Source organism: Neolamprologus brichardi, chromosome 6, assembly GCF_056152115.1.
Source record: "Neolamprologus brichardi isolate AB-2024 chromosome 6, ASM5615211v1, whole genome shotgun sequence".
Taxonomy (NCBI): domain Eukaryota; kingdom Metazoa; phylum Chordata; class Actinopteri; order Cichliformes; family Cichlidae; genus Neolamprologus; species Neolamprologus brichardi.
The window spans coordinates 5,772,531-5,792,401 of NC_142109.1; the positions used below are offsets into that span (position 1 = coordinate 5,772,531).

Consider the following 19,871-nt stretch of genomic DNA (forward strand, 5'->3'; position numbering starts at 1 on the left):
AACCAAGAGTGCAATAAGTGACCACTGAAAGAGGCCCACACAAAAAGTTTTAAGGCTGTAAGATGTATGTCTTATGATGTATGTATGTCACAGAACAATGAACTTCATTTTGAGCTTACTCATAATCAAATAGCATTTCATATAAGGCAGGAAAACAGCCTCAAGGTTTTGTACTGAGTGAATGCGACATTGTGGATTAGTTTCTGTCAAACATCGGTGTTCAATGTTGTCACTTATGGAAGTGCAATAACAATATGTACAAGACAAATACAATAAAATAAATTGTTATATCAAGTGAGCCAATATCACACTAACTGAACAACTGATGTTTCATGCTTTTTTTATACTGCTTTTATAAAAAGTTTGAGACAGACCCTAATGAGCTACTGAAGCAAATAAATAACTGTCACTGAGCTTTGCATCTATATCACTGAAAAAGGCAAAGAGTTTGTGGAACAGAACAATTTGGACTGCGAATGTAGTTGCTGCACATGAGCAAACATTCAAAAGCCCAACTTAGTAATAATTCTATGAAAAGATAACTTCTGTTTGCACTGCAGTGTCATTTCCTGCAGTATGTGGATGACAGAGACTACAGTAACACTTTTCTTTTTAATAGGATGAGACGTTTAACTTTAGCATGAAGACCGTCCCAACCAATGGCATTTTATTGATAAAACTGGGCTGTGTGATTGGTGGATCTATTCTCACCAACACAGTCAGAAGAGGTTTAAAAAGTGTCCCAGCACAGCATTCACTGCAAGCTGAATGACAGCAATGGCTCACCTGAAGTTCCTCCTGCTCCTCCTGTGGGTTGGTGAGTGAACTACTGCACTCGTTTCTTCTGCTTTTATTTTTAAACTTTGTGTATTTGAACCATACCTTAGGTTATGACATATCTGTGTTTATAAAGACTTGTTTAACTTGGCTTGATTAAGTCGTGCTTTTTTATTTCTAATTCTTTGTCTCTCCATTACATTAATTTTTGTAAATTTTTCAGAATGTCTCATTAAGTGTGAATTTTGTCAGTACATTTTTCTAGCCATGTTGCTGGTTACAACCATAATAGCTGGCTCCTGGCTGATAGAATACGTTATTCGGATGGTAAGCCAACCATTTGTAAGTATATTACTCTTCTCTCAGGTTTCACAGTGTGCACAGAGGTGGATTTGCACAAGAGAATCTTTCACGACCATAGGTGTGAGAAAAATGATCATCTGTATTACGTGCAAATAATTCGGACCAATGGAACACATTACCATCATCTATGTGGCAGCTCTCTGATCCACAGCGAGTGGGTTCTAACTGCAGCTCACTGTTGGATAAATTTAACTGGATGGTGAGAAATGATTGTTTCACTTTAAAAACAAACAAAAAAAATACCCCAACAAAAAACAGTCCAAAGACAAAAATCATTACTGGTATTTTGTTCTTTTACCATTTCCATTGTTTAGGAATGTGTCTGCATATGTAGGAATTCATCCAGGTCCAGGAAGAATGGCGACAATTACTGATCACAAAATCTTTGAGGACCAAACAGGAAAACATGACATCATGCTTCTGAAAATCGACCCACCAGAGAATATGATTAAGCCTGTTGACTTACCTCAATGTAAACGTCGCAAAAAGTGAGTTTTGAGTAACCTTTTAAGTGTAAAGTTTGAATTCTGGAAGTTCTTAATATGTTGACATAATATGCATTTTTCTTGTTTAGTTGGTTGGTTTTTTAAACATCCAGGAAGAGCAAAAAAAATGTAGCAACATCTGTAGTCTATGAAAAAAATGACATCATGCTTTTGAAGTTACAAACCCCCATTAGTGACTGCAACGCTTCTTTATTAACAATAATGTAACTAAGACTTCAATATTGACCAAAAGGTTCTGGTTTTGATTTTAGGTACCTGCTTAGGAGGTACATCCATGATCTATAATAACTGACAATAAAACATGAGCATGAGGAAATGTAATGTTTTAATAAAATGTTTGAATCTGCAAAGTTAGATTAGCTGACTTAGAGTGAACTGGAAAAACTCAACCTGCAGACTCCGTTCAGATGACCTCTTCATTTATTTTTAGCTCACAAGACATGGTTATGAAATTCTTATTTTTTTTAATTTGTAGGATGGATGTCATTCAGATTGCAGGCTTTGGTGGTTATACAGTCAATGCAACCTACCACAAACGTAAGACCAGTATTGTTTTGATTATTTCACAATTTTCTAGTTTATATAATATTTTAATTTTTCTTGTGTGCCTGTTATAGTTACATTTTCATTTTATTTGAAAACTGTGATGACATAAAGTATTAATTTCATTTTATGTTGGATATACTGTCAATTTCCCTCCTTTTTAAATGCTGCTCAGCTTATTTTAAAGAACACATTTTGTTCCAGAAATGAGGCAAAGCATGTTTCTTTTCAATGTCTGATTTCCGTGCATGAAACACAGGGTAGCATTTGTTATTTTCCTTTTTTCTGTAGTCCCTGGTACACCGCCTCATCTCCAGTGTGCAAAGATGCATGTTGTTGAGTGTGGGCTTAACCTCCATCCATGTGATTCAACATTCTTATGGCCAAATGGAAACACGATGTGTTATAAAGAACCTCGAGTGGACATATGTAAGGTGAGTTGCCATGCTGCCAACATTTTATCTGTATCATAGATGTTTTAGTACAAACAATTTATGTTTTCTCTCTCAGGGTGATTCTGGTGGTGGAGTGATAGCCAAAAACAAAAAGATTCATGGTGTGCTTGTTGGTAGTTGTGCACGTGCCTGTACCAGACCAGCTATTTCTCTGAAGGTCTGCTCATACATTCATTGGATAAAGCCGATCATTACATCAAATAATGGAAAATAATAAAATGAAAATAACATTCAAAATAAACAGTCCGCTCTGCAAGAAACTGCTTCGGTGTGAAGTGTTTCTACATGTGAACTTTTGATTGTTAAAATATAAATATGTCATGTGTGTTTTCAATGTAGTTTCAGGCATCAAGTAGATCATTCAGTTGTTCAGAAACTGTGATGTTTGCATTGAGGTTGTTGGGTCATTTTTGCCAGATGATATTAAGTACAATTACTACAGTACAGCATTTAAGTACAAATGTGAGGAATTTGTACTTTACATTGGTCTTTCCATCACATTTGTGGCTTCTTCTCCGCTGCTTCTAAGTTGAAATTGGTACACTTAACTTCACTACAAATATCTGACATCTTTAGTTACTTGTTATTTTACAGATGAAGATTTGTGCTCATGAAACACATGAAATATAATTTTGTTTCTGTAATTGATTAATCAATTATTTGACTTGCATGAATTTAGCAACTATTATTGTATATTAAATCTTTAAAAGTACTTACTGTTGATATAAATCATAAATGTGTGAGAAGCACTCAATCAGGGGCGACTCCAGCATCAAACCTTTAGGAGGGCTCAGCTCAGTCTTAAAGTCATGCTTATGGTGCCTTGTAATTAATACAATGTCATATGCTGTTTGCAAATGTAGTCAACCCTTTTCACATTTGCAAACCTCAGTTCAGTTGGATACACATGGATGACCTACAGCAGTGTCTAAGAATAACAGATTTTAATATAATACATCAGCTTTACGGTGGTCACTTTAGTTTAAAACCTGATGCAATGGCACAGTCATGTTGACCAGTACATTTCAAAAACAGTTATGAAAAAGCAGATCAGAGGAGAAACCTGCACGGCATTGTTTCAGTCTCTTAACCACATAGAGGCCAGTCCACCAAATCATCAAGTATTTAAAGTACCATTTTACAATACAGACAGTTAAAAATCCCCCTGCGACTCCACAAATCTGCACAAGAAGCAAATTGGTAATAGAGCTGATTTTAAATGACAGCTTTTGAATTCATACAAACCCAAACACTTTGTTGTGCAGACTCAGCACAGAGACTCGTGTACACCAATTCAGAGAGTGGAGAACAGATTTGTTGTCTGTCACATCAGTATAGTGGCATTCATCCTGTTCAGGTTTACAGTGATGTGAATGTTGCTAAATGCTATTATTCACATTAATAGCAGAGTGCTACTGAAAAGCACACAACGCATCCATTTAATGCATGTAGATTTTGTGAAAAATCCACCTGATCTCTGTTAGTTCCAGTCTCTCTGTCCGCGCTTCCTCTTTGTACTGACAATCACACACAAACATTTTATATTCAACAAAAAAAAAAAAAATGTATATATTCTTGTAATAATTATTTTAAGAGCATCGTCTGGTAAGAGCATAGCACACTGCTTAGTTATGAGCGATCATCATAGATGAATGTGGGCAAAACAGAAGTGACATATATGTAGCCAGGTGGAAAGTCTTTATTATCGGACATGTCCCCGACTTTGACTTCATGTCCACTCTTACCTGTTTCTTATATGTGCTGTGTTCCTCCATCTTTCTCTCTCTCTGTCGTCCCCTCTCTGTCTTTGTGCAGTCACCCAAAGGTTAATTATAAAAGTATATCAGAGTTTACAACCGAATAAAAGGCATAAACTGGTCCATATCAATTTGCTGCTGCTGGCGAGGGCGTCGCTTGGATCTTGAAGCATACAGGGCTTACAACAGCCCTGAAATCTTTTAAATTTTCACTCAATAACAGCACCTTTTAAAGTTATTTGTTTTTTATTTATTTAAACGTATAGTAAAATGAATATAAAGTGGTAAATGTTATGCACTACCTAAAGTGTGAAGTCACAGAATGATACTATTTAGTGCAGTTTTTAATCATTACCAGTCTTCATCTTAGAGCTTGTGCTCTTATTGTGCCGTGATGTCTCCTTTTAAACTGTGTGGATGTTCACCTCTTCTTCATCCTTCCTGTTCCTTTCACCAAACTGCTCACTCTTGTTCTCCTCTGATCTCACTTCCTGTTCTGGTTATAAGAAGAATGCAGTCAGCATGTGTCAAAGACACTCCCTTCAAATATATGATTTTTGATATGATGATTAGATATTTAACATTTTATTTATCAACTGTTTTATGCACTAAATCAATCAATTATTAAACAAATATCATATTGTAGAAAAGCAGTTTTATGCCACAAGCGCTAAATGGTCACTTCACTGTATTTATTTCCCACAAACTACTATACCTAGGATCTTCATGTTTCCACTATATTTCATTAATCTGCAGCGACTGTAGAACATAAAGTATGTTAACCTCTATTGTTTTCTTTATGACTTGGCCTGAATACACACACATACACATTTTTGAATAGCACAACAAATGAGGTAATTTCCCATGTGTTTTAATTAGGTTTTAGTGATTTATGTGTTTTATGTATGTGTGTATTTTGGTCTTCAGTTTAGTCTGTGATCTGAATGCCAAATTTAACCAAATTGAAAGCAAAGGTTATAGCTGGGATATTCCACACGTTTGAAAGACTCATTGTGTAACTCAGATGTTTATGAGCTTTGATCACTCCAGCATAATAATTATCATGTAACTGCAAGAAGACTTAATGAAACTGAAACAATGCACCCTAACACAGGCATTTGAACTGTGCGCTAATGAGTACATGAAGTGTACCTCTACAGCTGAAAAGAGTTTGCCTCTATAATTTCTGGATCTACTGATTTGTTTCTGATATAGCACTTCTTTTATTTAGCCTGTATTTGTATAGCGCTTTACACAACCAGTCATCCACCCATTCACACACTGGTGATGGCAGCTACATTGTAGCCACAGCCACCCTGGGGCGCACTGACAGAGGTGAGGCTGCCGGACACTGGCGCCACCAGTAGGCAACGGGTGAAGTATCTTCCCCAAGGACACAACGACCGAGACTGTACAAGCCGGGGCTCAAACTGGCAACCTTCCGGTTACAAGGCGAACTCCCAACTCTTGAGCCACGATCGCCCCATTATGAACAGAAAGATGATGAAATCCTCTTTATTTGAGAAAGTGTCCTTAAACTACTTTTGTCCCTTCTTACAGAGTTTCCAAGCTACCGCTTTGTTAAGTGAATAAACTATTTGAACAAGAAAGATATCATGGCATTCATGATGATACAGAGTGTGTGTGTGTGTGCGTGTGTGTGTGTGAGTGTGTGTGCGTGTGTGTGTGTGAGTGTGTGTGCGTGTGTGTGTGCGTGTGAGTGTGTGCGTGTGTGTGTGTGTGTGTGCGCGCGCACGCTCAGCAGAGCTGACTATAACTAACTATGCGGAGCAATCACAGACACTGTAATGGCTGATTTTTCTAATAAACACAATCAGGTTAACATTAAGGTTTAACATTGAAGGAGATTTGTTCCATAGTCACAGTTATACTTGTATTTCCTTTACTTACATCCAACACTACTATGTTCTATTTCAATCCAGGTGCTGGCAGTTTATCCTTTGTTGTTTGGACAAATAAGCTTAAAGCTAAACCTTCATGTTTCTGATGGGAAATTTTGTTAAACCATTGCTCAACTTATGTCTGCACAGAGCAGATAATTATGATGTACTTGTAAAAAGACTTGATAAACAGGTCACAGCTGAATCAAGAGGTAATACAAATAAGACCACGCGGTCTCAGCACGACTACACATGCAGTGGGGTTATCGCACACATTTGAAAGACTCATTGTGTAACTCAGGATGCGACCCCTTATAAAGGAGACAGAGAAGTTCTGTTGTTCAGTCAAGTAAAACCTGGTGAAAGCATAATTCTAAGACTCTGGTCGTTGCTTAAGTGTATAGATAAAAAAATCTTTTTTTCATACATTCTTTTCTTACTAAATTAGTATAATCGCCCTAGTATCGTATAATCCCTAGAAATGTGTTTCCAGAGTCCCAGGTTTAGTGACTTCCTGTCCACCATCACATTAGCTGAGTAGTTGTCAAATTTGAGGGGAGCAGAGAAGATCAGACACCAGTCAGCAGGTCAGAGGCCATCTCTCATTTCACAAATCAATCACTTGATTTATAAATGGAACAAACACCCCATCAGACCAGGTAATGACCCATTATGAGACAACAGCCGTCTGAGAGGAGATGTTCTGTATCACAAAACATGGGAAACAAACAAACTCTAGGCATTCTGAAATATATAAAGCTCAAAGTTGTTTTTATTAGTCATTTAAAAAGAGGTCTAGAAAAAGTGTCCAGGAAGAGATTCTACTATTTATGCAGCACTGCCCCCGTGTGGCCACAAAGACACACAACAGCTTCATTTCTCAGCCTGTTGCCTTCTTTTTTCCTTCATGGTGTAAACAGTGAATGAACTGAAAGAAGTCAACCCATAAACTGTTAAACTGATACAACAGTCATGATGATTATGTAACAAGTTGTAGTTGACTTTCTGGTGGTTGTTTTGGTATACAATTTAAAAGCCATTTTCTTTTATATATACACCATACACTTTGTTCTTGACCATTTCTTTTCCTCATATCCTTAACGGACAGTGGAGGAACACTACATCTAGCTTCTGTTTAACATTTATCCAGGCGCCCCCACACTGTACCTCTACAGAAACCAAGGGAGAGAGACAGACACACAAAGAGAGGGAGATGGAAAAAATTTAACACAAACTTTTATTTCCACTTGAATCTTGATCTCAAAATAGAAAAAGTTTTATCACAAAATAATTACAAGAGCACAAATAAAAACTCGAAACCAAAGACAAATGAAATAAAAAGGCAAGGCCCTGCGACTGAACACAGCACATCTTGCACACCTTTAAAATTCACAAATTTCAGTTTTCTTTGTCAGTCTGTGGTATTAAAAAAATCTCAACATGATGACCAATGTTTGACCTTTCACCTCTAGCATAGTTTTCTCTGGATTTCAATCTGGCCACTCCTGAAATGACATTTATCAGTGTATGTACAGCATCCATTTTTGGTTTAGACAGTCTCCATGGCAACCTCCAAGACTCTTCTTTTCCTAAAAAAAAAGTCTCTATATGACCACCAACAAACCTGTTACACCAAATTTTTTTCACCAGCTCACCTTTGCTGAAGGTTGTAATACAAATCTAAACATCTTTTGAGAAAGTCCACATCACTCTGATCTGTAATGAAAACAGAAAAACAATGACAACACCAGCAGAGGCCTCCAACGTAAACCTGGCAACATAAATCTAGATAACTTTGTTTATTTATCTCTTAAAACATTCAACAAAGATTACATTTCTAACAAATATAAATATATATTCCAGAAACAGGACATTCCAGTTAGATCCTCTTCGAACTGGGCAGCTCAGCCCATCATCCACTTTTACAAAACAGAAAGCCGCCTGATACAACAGCCCCAAAAGTGACAAAAATCCACCTCCAAAATGAAAAAATTCTCATAATAGAAAAACAAAAAAGACTGTCAAACCTATCAAACACTTTCTCTTAATCTAAAGAAATTATTCCAACATCAAACTGTACAATTTACAAATAACTACCAAGTCTCTCATGAGAAAACTCTTGTTCACATTAGAGCTGTGTGGTACACAGTACGACTGATCTCTGTGAGTGATTCATTTCACAAAGTGTTTCAACCTGGTGGCCAGTACTTTTGAAGGAAGTTAGTAATCTGTGCATAAGAGAGCCACGTCTCCATTTCTACGCAGAGACAAATCTCTGTTTTTTAGGGAGAAGAGAGAGCCCCACATGATGACTCGATGCCAGTAACAGTCTTTTACAGAAGTCTGCAGGCAGCCCACCCTGTGCAGGAGCCAGCTGACCAGCAGCAGCACTAATCTCCTCCAAAGAAAAGTTAGCATCCAGGACAGCTCTGTCCTGAGAGCTCAGCTGAGGAAGCCCCGGCAGCAGCCTCTCCACTCAAGCTTTATTACTTTACTCCATCCCTAACATGGTGGTGTAAAAGTCCACGGCATACTGACCTGCTCTGCATCCAGGAAAAACCACTAACACCACATAAACTACACTAACAACACCATACACAATTACACTAAATCATCAGCCTCACAACACGCCACACATAAAAAAACACAACTTTCAGCCAGACAAGCCACACAGTCCACCACAAACTTCCATCATTCACCAGAGAGAGGGAGAGATATAAAAAGAGAGAGTTTAGTGGATGTGTGTTTGTGTGTGTGATACACATAATTTATGAATATACTCTCCAATAAAGGTTATGTAGTTGATGAAAAGTGGGTTAGATTAAATGTTTACATTTCTTGTGCATGAAGTAAACTATAATATTTATATGTAAAATTCCACACATACATTTTACTCCCCTGGTTGCTGAAACCGTTCTATATTTTGTCACAGCTGCAAAAGAAGCTCCACTCAAAGAAACTCAAAGATGATGGAGAGGAAGAGATTTTAGAACATGAGGCCTTTTGCCAGACAGTAAACAGGAAGGTGGGGAGAGACTGAGGTGGTATGGCACACAGGAAATGGTTGAGGGCAGACTCAAACCCAAGCTCCTTCAGTGAGAACTCTAACCTTTAGTACATGTGTCCCCACTCAGCCCGGTGAGATATAGCAGAACCAATTCAGAGTCTGGCAGTAAGGGTGAAGACGAGCCTGACTGTTGGTCTGCTCCAAAACAAGCCCATAAGCAAGCTTTAAAATATTATGTTACAAAATTGTGAAACTGGGACATGAAATTTGATTTGAAAATGAAATTCATCCTGATCAGGAGCTGTTATGATCTAAATGGTGTTCTAGATCCAGTAAGCAAACAGGAAGAGCTGCAATGTGTGTGCTTTTTCATTAATGAATAAATAATACAAAGCTATAGTGCAGACTACAGCGCCATCCAGTTGGTGTTCGCTCTCTCTGCGGTAGAGTATCACTTCCTGTTCTTTTTCCGTCCCGCCCACAAATTTTCTCCGGGACTGAGATCAGGACTTTGTGATGGCCACTCCAATACTTTGATTTATTATCCTTAAGCCACTCTGTAACTAATTTGGAGGTATGCTTGGGGTCATTGTCCATCTGGAAGACCCATTTGCGCCCAAGCTTCAGCTTCCTGGTTGATGTCTTCAGATACTCCACATACATTTCTTTTCTCATGAAGCCATCTATTCTGTGAGGTGCACCAGTCCCTTCTGCAACAGAACGGCCCCACAACGTGAAGCTGCCATCTCCATACTTCACAGTTGGGATGGTGTTCTGAGGCTTCAAAGCGTCCTCCTTTTTCCTCCAAATATATTGTTTATCATTATAGCCGAACAGTTGCATTTTTGTTTCATCAGACCACAGGACATGTCTCCAGAGATTAAGAGGAACCTTTTAGCTCATGATAGTACAGGACTCATTTTACTGTGGATAGTGACACTGTGTTACCAGTTTCAGTGAGCATCTTTACAAGGTCTCCTCCCTGAGCGGCATGATGGTTGTACATTCCCATACTTTTTATACTTCCCACATAGCAGACAGGCCTGGCCCAGATCTGGTGTCAAGCTGGCACTGCTGGCTGACTTCTGGCATGCTAAATGACATGTAATCCAGATGTGGGCCAGGCCTGGTGTAGATGGCACTGTCTATGTGATGGCATGCCACATCTGGCCCAATTATGGTTTGTTTCGTCATGTTACTTCTGCACTATTATGTTCCGGCACATGTTGTTATTACAAGAATCGATTAAGGTACACATTAGGCTGACATCTGAGGCCAGAGCTGAAACTGTTCTGGGCCAGCAGTGTGTCTGCAACTGGCCCGCGGCTGCACACAATGTGCTTATACATCGCCCACATACCGCAAAGAATGACGGCCCTTTGGTGACCCAGGTCTGGTTTGCCAGAGGTAATCCACACATAGGCCAGCACAGGAACACCAGTGTGTCTGGTGCTGGCCCATGTTATGAGAATCTTAAACGTAGTTTCAGAATAATTAAATCTGAGACTTTGTTTTGTTGTAAGGTTATTAAGTTTCAAAAAGTGTGACAAATAAATATAAACTTTAATTCTGAAAATATTTAAATATTATTAAATAACACCTGCTACAATATTGGATAATATGTGTTTGTTCAGCAGAACAGTGTCCAGTATGTTGGCTGATATACTTTATTTACATGATATACTTTGTTTATATCCAACTCATGTCAGCTGTGGTTTGTGAGCCAAGATGGCGCCGGTGTGCATGGCTCGCCGTCCACCACTGTCAGATCTACTTTTTCTCTTTTTTTTACTGGAAAGCACTTTCGTCAACCATGTTGCTTTTAAAGTGCTCTATAAATAAAGTTGAATTGGATTTTAAAATAAAAGTTGAGCTAATTTACAATTTGTATTACAAGGAGTGTTTTTCATTATTATTTTTTAAATAAACATACAGTGTTTATATTAAATGCTGTACTAGAAATAAGCTCAAGGACGATAAAAGGTCATGTGATTTAGTTACATTCAACTTGTATGCAGCAAAATTAAAAATAAGTTACCACAAGTTGTTTTTTAATTTGGTAAATAATTGATAAAATGTTAAAAGTACTGGTTGTGTTTGACCTCATCACCAGGATGAGTTGGAAATACTTCAAATTCTCTCAGGTGGCCTTTTGCTGGTTGGATTGCCACTACAGTCTGTAAACTGTAGAGGTAATTTTGTGAGCTCATTGGATGAGTAGTTTCTGAAATACTCAGACCAGCCCATCTGGCACCAGCAACCACGCAGTCTCTTCCCCCATTCTGATACTTGCTTTGACCTTCAGCAGGTCATCATGAACATGTCTGTATGCTTAAATACTTTAATTTGCTGACGTTTGATTGGTTCACTAGATATTTATGTTTACCGAGCAGGTGAACAGGTGTACCTGACAAAGTGTGTAACCCTCAGTGTTACTGACATGTTCCACACTGATGCACAACAATACTCTGTGCCCCACACTGTTTTATTAAGTATGTCTAATCACTGTGGACATTACATGTACCTTCTTAAAGGAGAGGTCAAAGGTCAGTTACCTTTATAGGTTCCTGCTATATGTTATGACATATACACAGCACAGTTGTAGGAATGATAGTTTCTAAGTTCTAAAGCTTTTTGTCAATTTTCAACCAATAAATCATAAAGTTGACCTTGAAGACCACAAGTTTTAATGGATTGTTAACATGACCCCACTCTACAGCCCTACAACATTTTAACATGAGTTATTTAACTGCACTGCATTAATCGCACAGAGTTCCGCATTTTGGGTCCTCCTTCCCCACACACCCACGGTCTGCCACGCAGACCATGACAAAGATAAAACTCAATCATACTGTCTCTGGCCATGTTGTATAGGTTTAGCCTACTCTTATGCTTATGTCTCTACACAGCTGTCCAATGTATCAATATGATGTGCGCACGTCATCTATTTCGTTGCCACAAATGCGTAATTCGTTGCCACGTTATACCCAATTCGTGCCCACAAATTAGCATTTCGTGCGCACGTTATACCTATTTCGTGCCCTCGAAATAGTATTTCGTGTCACAAATAAGTATTTCGTGGGCACGTTATACTATTTCGAGGGCAGGAAGTAGTATTTTGTCGCCACAATTTATTTATTTTTTGGAGGATGTCAACAGAGGGGCTATATAGTATCTGAAAAAGTTGATTCTGTTCATCTGGACTTAACGTTTGGTGGGAAAAACGTTTCGTCACTCATTCAATTGACTTCTTCAGTCTCAGCTGACTGCAGGTTTCCCCAATCTTATAAACAGTGCATGTATATGGTTACCTGCCCCCTTGCAAAACTTTGCCAGACCCGTCCCTGCACATTTACCAGCTGTCAGCTAAAAAGGATCCTGATGTTATTTGTCTCTTAGAAACAGTTCATAAGTTCTCTTCAACTCATCCATGTTACCTAAAAGGTAAACCTGTTTCTCCATCACAGCTCTGACGATCCAGTAAGGACATCTCCTGGTTTCATCTTCACGTTTCCCTCTCACCACATATCCAAACCGATATCATGACCAGCAGCTGTTACAGCTGTGGCTCCAGCAAACATCAGCTGATACTAGAAAGTAATATTAAATAAATTCTAACAACAGCTGATCAAGCTTTAACATGCTGCTGTTGTTTACCGTGACAACCGCTGGTTTCCTCTTTCTGGCTCGAAATGCCTGATAAACAAACAAGAGAGAAAAGCCGATCAGCTGATCATTGATCAGTTTCATGATTTAAGTAGCAACAGGAGAGAGAGGGAGAGAGAATGGGAGAAGAAGAGGCAGCTGGCCGCGTAAAGACACAGAATAACTCCAGATTTGTGTATTTTATTTTTTCATTCAAGCTGAAGTCCGGGACAAATCGGGTTCCTTTTCAGCCCAATACGAAACGCGGCCGGTCCGGCGGCCACCACGGGTCTCTCCTCCTCCTTCCTCCCCTTTCCCTCATCCACCTGCTGGCCTCTGTGGAAGCTCCGCCACAGCCACCACGAAACATCAGAGTTATTTTACACAAATACCAGCGTCTGTCCACCACCTTTCATTTTTTATACAGCTACAAAATAACAACGACAACAAAAAAAAACCCCATCGGCCCATAAAAACGAAAAATCACCATCGGCCGACCAGGCAAATGCCCGGTATGCCTGATGGCCAGTCCATCTATGACTGTAAATGACCATAAATTAACTGTAAATTACACTGCGGTGAGCTCCATTATAGTTCTATCACGTGCACGTGCACAACCGTAACCATGGCCCGCCGAGGGTATATAAACACTGCACAAGGTTCCAATCGTCCCTTTACACTTGCTCGTGGACTTGTTTCGACCTGCTCCAACCTCAGCCTGTGGAAAGCTAAGTTTTGCAAAACATTTTACTGAAAGCGGATTTTACTTGAAAGCGCCAACGAGTAGGGGAGACCGGGGATAGTTGTAACATTTTTGACATTTCTGTCTGTAGATTAGAGCTCTTTTAAGGTAGTGGATTCAAAATTTAATGCAAAGTATTTACATGTCTCGGCTATTAAATAGTGCAGCTATTTTCTCTGCAGCACAATTACCCATTGCATGGTATGGTCTCAAACACAAAGAGTGAAATGTTACAATTAACCGCATAGTCTGGGTTAGTTGTAACATATCCTGGGGTGAAATGCAACACAATGAAATAAGGGTACTAACAAAACATTAACATGTAATCTTTGTTTATTCAACACATGAATGCACTTAGAGCCATTTATGTAGCTGTGTGTGTGTGTGACAGAATGCAGAAATCTAGCTTTTGAACATATTCCAACCCCCCAAAAAAGACAAATTATGGAATTTTCTGCAACTGAATATTTCAGTCATTTTGGTTGGTCTTCCTTGAGTTTGGCCTCATTGGCTCAGTGGGCATTATAACCTACAACTCTTGCACCAATTTTGAACATAACAATGAAGCTGAAAAAATGTAGTTGTTCACCAGCATCGCAATTCCATTACTTTTTATCATGGCTTTCCTTGGTGTGGTTTGCAAAGTGCTTCAGAAAGATGAGGAAATCTGTTTCTTGCACCCATCCTGATTTATTTCCACTACCAGTACTTCCTACTGGTCCATCTCTGACACAGTGGTCTGCATAATGTATGTGTGGGAACACAAACAGTGGAGGAATTGTGTTGCCAATGGCATTAACCGCATATACAAAAGCGACCAGTGAACCTCTCTCTGCTGATGTCGTTGCCCCAACTTGTTTAATATAAGTTAAAGTAACAGTGTGGTAAGTTGTAACATCTGCATTATTGTTACAACTAACCCAGACTGTTGCTGTTACAACTGACCCAGACTCCTATAGCCATGAACTAGCTAACATTACAGCCAACAGCTAAAACATTAGCACTAAAGACCTACACAGACTATATCCCCATAGACATACAAATAACATAATTTAAGTTTGATGAGTTTAACTGCAAAGCAGATAATGCTATTAGAAATTGAAATAAAGTAGAAAAACTTACTTTTTGGCATACAAATTACTTTTTTTCGTGTTAAATTGTCTGTGTATGACAAAATATGCTGATTTTTCACATGTGATAGCAGAACTGAATTGGACATGTACAGGATGAGTCACATCATTTGAAACTTAGCCCTAATTGGAGAAATTGGAAGTGTTACAACTGACCCACGTTACAACTATCCCCGGTCTCCCCTACTTCATCTGCGGATCGTTTGTACTTGTTTTTGTTTTTCAAGTTTGAAGATGGCTCGCCGTGGACCCCGACTCATCGACTGTCACCTGGACTTCGCTGCAGGTACGTTTGAAAATTTCTTTAAATTTAAATGACTGTAATAATTGAACAAGTTCCAGTGTGAATATCAAGTTTTAACGTGATCAAATATGTGTATTCCAAGATTGTTTCCCGTAAATTGTTTGTATGCTTTAAATTTTCCGGGAGAGGTGTAGAAATTATTAACGACTGGTGTATGAATATGAAAAAAAGGTCTTACTTTGATTTGAAGGCTTCAAATTTGACACTTTTCTTTAAAATGAAATGGTTAAAAATAGCTTAATGGACTAAAATTTGTAAAATGCCCAAAAATCAGTTTCTGTGGTAACGGCATCTTCAAGATGTCATGGCGTCAGAACACGCAGGTGTAAACACACAGATCCAGGTCCCCTCCTAAGACCTATCTTCTGTTACGGTAATGCTTTTAACCTTATTAGATAGCAGAGAGAGAAATTGTACACAGGGATATTTACACAGGGATAGCATGTTTACCACAGATTAGATGTATCTGTCCTTATGGCAGATACAGTCCTTGTACACATTTCTAAAAATGTGGATTCTGAGTTAAGAGTTTCTGTTTGTTTGCTTGTTTTTCACTTGACCATCATTTTCAGACATACCTGCAGAGCTTTGTGTGTGTGCAATTTTTACTCTTGCCAAGGAGGTTGTGTTTTTATTTTAAATATATATATATATATATATATTTATATTTAGGACATGAGATTGGTACATGTGGTCTAAATGTTACATTATGGTTTGCATCCACATATTTAACCTATGAGCTTTTTTCAAAATGTGTGACATCGTGAATTGTAAATAAAACAGGAGAATGAGCTGCATGGTTAGTTATAAATTTACTGTAGTATATTTATATAATAAGTTACTCATGTCCGGCTATTTACAAATCAATACCTATTATCCATTACCTATTCCAACATAGTGTTTGCATAAAGGCTTACAAAGAACAAATAAAACAAATTGAATGTACACAAAATACAGTGTCATATATAGTGTCAATATAGTGTCACCTTAAAAGTACACAGAGTGAGCTGCCTTGGTGGAGGTTTGGTGGTCTTCTATTAAAAAACTTCACTTAAAGATTGAACAAGTAGAAGTGTCATTCAGTCTGACATAAAATGCTTTTCTCTCATCCTCTGCTCAAACTAACAGATGTAGGTCTGTTGCTTTAACACTGGGTGTCGATTACATTCCTAATGTTATTTTAAAAATTGTTTCCTCACAGGGCGTCTTGACTATGTGGTTGAACGCCCTGCAGAAGAAGGCCTTCCTGAAGTCATCAGGATCCTGGACGACAGTCTCCAGAGCACCACCTCTTCTGATGAAGAACAGGACACTGATACCCAGCGTATCAGCGACGGTGAGTATGGTGAGTATGCTCCCTCTGCTGCTCCTTCCTCAGCTGCTTTCTCATCTGCTCCCTCAGCTGCTCCCTCTGCTGCTCCTTCCTCACAAAAGAGAAGCAGAGAAGACACCTGCACCGAAGAGGTAAGTGCAAAGAGGTGCAAGGTAAGTGACCAGTTTGATGCCCCTTCAACATCCTCAGGTTGTTTTGGAGTCAGATGTTTCTGGGAGAGGCCTTTTGACCTTTCACTTGATGACAGTGACTCTGATTAGTTTATGTTAGAACGTGTTTTTAAACTGTAACACTTAAGTTATCCTTTGTGTTTTGCAGTGTTTGTAAATATCTTTTACTTTTTAATTAACTTTGTAATGTTTAAGTTAAGCCTGTTTGTAACACAGATATAAGAACATCTGACTCGCACATGTGAAATGTATTGTTTTTTTCTTGATATGTGACACTAATATTAATATTACATTGTGACTGAAAGCTAGTTTTTTAGTTGTTATTACTTCCATCTTTCTTAATATCACAGGTAACTTTTTAAATGAATAATATATGTTTTTCCCAAGCCCTAATTCACCATGCAGGACAAAGGTAAGTGTGTACTTAATGTCAACACAAATAAGTAGAAAAGGTTTAAAAATGATGCAGTGAACTGACTGTAGTCTCTTGTTTTTACATAAGGTATAGCCTGTGGCTAAGAATTCAACACTTCAGGCACTCAACGTCCAAGATGGAGCTAACACCCCACCCAGAAGACAGCCTTACCCCGACCAACCCGATGAGAAGGATGGATGACCAAGTGAAAAACGGGAGAGTGGTGCTGTGTTCCAACTATGTAAGTTATCACCTCACATTGACAACAAACTGTCTTGAAGACGAAATTCTTCCAATAGTTGGTATAAATCATCATCCTATGTCAGCAGCACTGTAGGTTTAAGTTTATTTATATTTTTCATGTGTATACGTTGGGTTTAAAATTGCTTTTTAACAACATGCTGCAGCTACCAACAATGAAAATGCTGTTTTGTGTTAAAATGACGTCTTTCTCGTGTTATTGCTTTGCAGGGCAGCTGAGAGTGGACAGAGCTGCACAGAGGGCCAAAGATCCACTCTCAGCACTTCATACCTGACTGGCCACAGCACCACCCCTCTTCACCCAGGGTGAGGAGGGTCCTGACCCCGCCTGCACAGAGGGACTTGTGAACATGCACTTCTGTATCGGTGGGTTTAGGATCCTCCTCACACACACACAGATGAAGACTGTCACTGGAAGATGTCTCCATTGCATCAGCAGGACGTAACCATTTGTAAAATATTACAGTTTGTGATGTTTTATACATATTTTTATTGCGTCATTTAAAACTATGAGATATAAAATAAACCAATTTTCATAACATTTTCTCTGTATTTAGTTGTTTTCTTAATAAGTTATTTGGAACATCATTGCAACCTGTCAGCTTTTTATTGAGGATTTAGAAAGTTGCTGGTGGCCCGAGTGTGTACAGTGGGGTGTTGTTTTTGTCACATGGTGAAAGTGACCTCATGGGGAGCAAAAAGAACAACTGAACAATTTGGGGATTCACAGACTTTGGTAATTGCAAAAAAAAAAATTAATAAAAATTGTTCTGTGTGAACTAAAAGCTCAAATATAAACCATCCTGACACACTGACACAAATGATCTGCTATCTATAAGCAGGAGATTGTTTTCATGAGCCTGGGTGAAGGTCATTTGGTCAGTTTAACCTCCTGGTCAAAAACTTGCATGACTCTGTTATCACTCTTTCTTCTGTTTATTTATTCATTTTTGCTAATTGTAGTAGATTAATATGTTCACCAACTGATTCTTGGCCTGAATGTTTGAATGTTTGCAGTTTCAGGTCCTACTGATCAGTTTTAAGTATTGTAGAAAGTGAGCAGCAATTTAATCAAGTCCTGGGATGAAATGGGACAAAAGGGTAAAGTGACAGCCACATTAGTTCCCTTCCCTCGTTTAACAATGTGTAAGCAGACTGCTTTAACCTGCAATTTACTGCATGTTGTTAGGCTACATGGTACAACCACAGTCTGCTAACCACCTGTGGTGATCGAAGGTTTTGAGGTCTTGTTCGAACTACTGATGAAGTTTTATCAAAGCTTGTTAAGTTTCCCAACCACATTTCATCCTGATGGTCCAAGGCTTACATCTTTATGCTCACAGACGTGCTTCTGTAATTAATGAGTGACCGATTTATTACTTTAAGTTACAGTGTGAGGGGCATTAATGAACATAAATCAGATTTAACTGGATTATGTGTTTAGGTCAAGAGACACAGACCTTCATCTTTAAGAGGCTCTTCTTGAATGTCTAATCACGATGTTTGTGTTTGTCTGCAGCATCACTGCAGCAGTGAGGGTATAACATAAGGCCACAGTCATGTGGTATTCTTATTCTTATATATAAAAAGGGTTCACAACTGAAAGTAAAAAGTAATACAGTTAATGCACATTCATCTTAGTTGACATAAGCATAAAGACAATGTAAATAAGATGTGAAAATAGTTTAAAAGTTATTATTTTTCATGTTGCATCAATGGTTGTCATTTTATTCACGAGAACTGCGATCTGTACAATACCAATCGGCTAGTTTCTGGGATCGATTGGTAGTGTCTCCAATCTCCACTAGGGGGCTTTCGCACACTCTCCTCATTGCATTAAACTACTCTGCGAGACAACAACACAAAATCACTCTTGTGATTCTTTCCTTCCTGTTTTCAGGGGTGTAATAATGGCTGCATTCATTGAGGAACGTAGAGGAACAGTTAATATATGACAGCCTATATTTAGTAACATAGGGTCAGTGCAACACAACCAGGCACTTTTACATCAATAGCTCAATTATGTCCAGCAATATTGTCAGAAACTTTTTGATACACAGACTTTGCTCATCTCATATAAATGATCGATATTAAATGCAGTCATGGGAGTCAGTTGGGCTTCAGAGGTGCAAACATAGTATGAAATTGATACATATAAAGTCTAAATGTGTTCAATGAAAAAGGGATCAATGGCAAGGCGTAGAGATTCAGTATCTTCAGTGGACACTCCATTTCTGGCACAAAACACCTGTAAAAGATGGTTAATTTAGGAGGTGACCCAACAACTTCAGCCTGTTAAACATAGCAATGGAGTAGTATGTTTAAAAAAACCTAATTAAGCACGCACTCAGTACCCTAAGAATTATTATGGTAGTTAAACACAGTGATAGTTGTATATCATATTATATCACTTCAAACTGAGGCGATCCAGTAATGCTGCACTAATGAATTAGACTAACTATTCACTTTAGCTAAAGTTATTAAGTTAGCTAAAGAGTTGGGATGCTGTGTAAGACATAAATAAAGCTAAAATACAAAGGTTTGGACCCTGTTTTGCATGTT

The 19,871-nt window shown here is 38.4% G+C and overlaps 1 protein-coding gene across 1 annotated transcript; it reads left to right on the top strand.

The window, feature by feature from the left end:
* The first annotated feature begins 768 nt into the window (after positions 1-768).
* Positions 769-2,858, top strand: LOC102777404 (serine protease 1-like). The gene is made up of 6 exons (XM_087841536.1): positions 769-817; positions 1,144-1,339; positions 1,455-1,628; positions 2,122-2,183; positions 2,481-2,623; positions 2,700-2,858. Exons 1-6 carry the CDS (start codon positions 769-771, stop codon positions 2,856-2,858), a joined length of 783 nt encoding a protein of 260 aa, XP_087697662.1.
* The last annotated feature ends 17,013 nt before the right edge of the window (positions 2,859-19,871 follow it).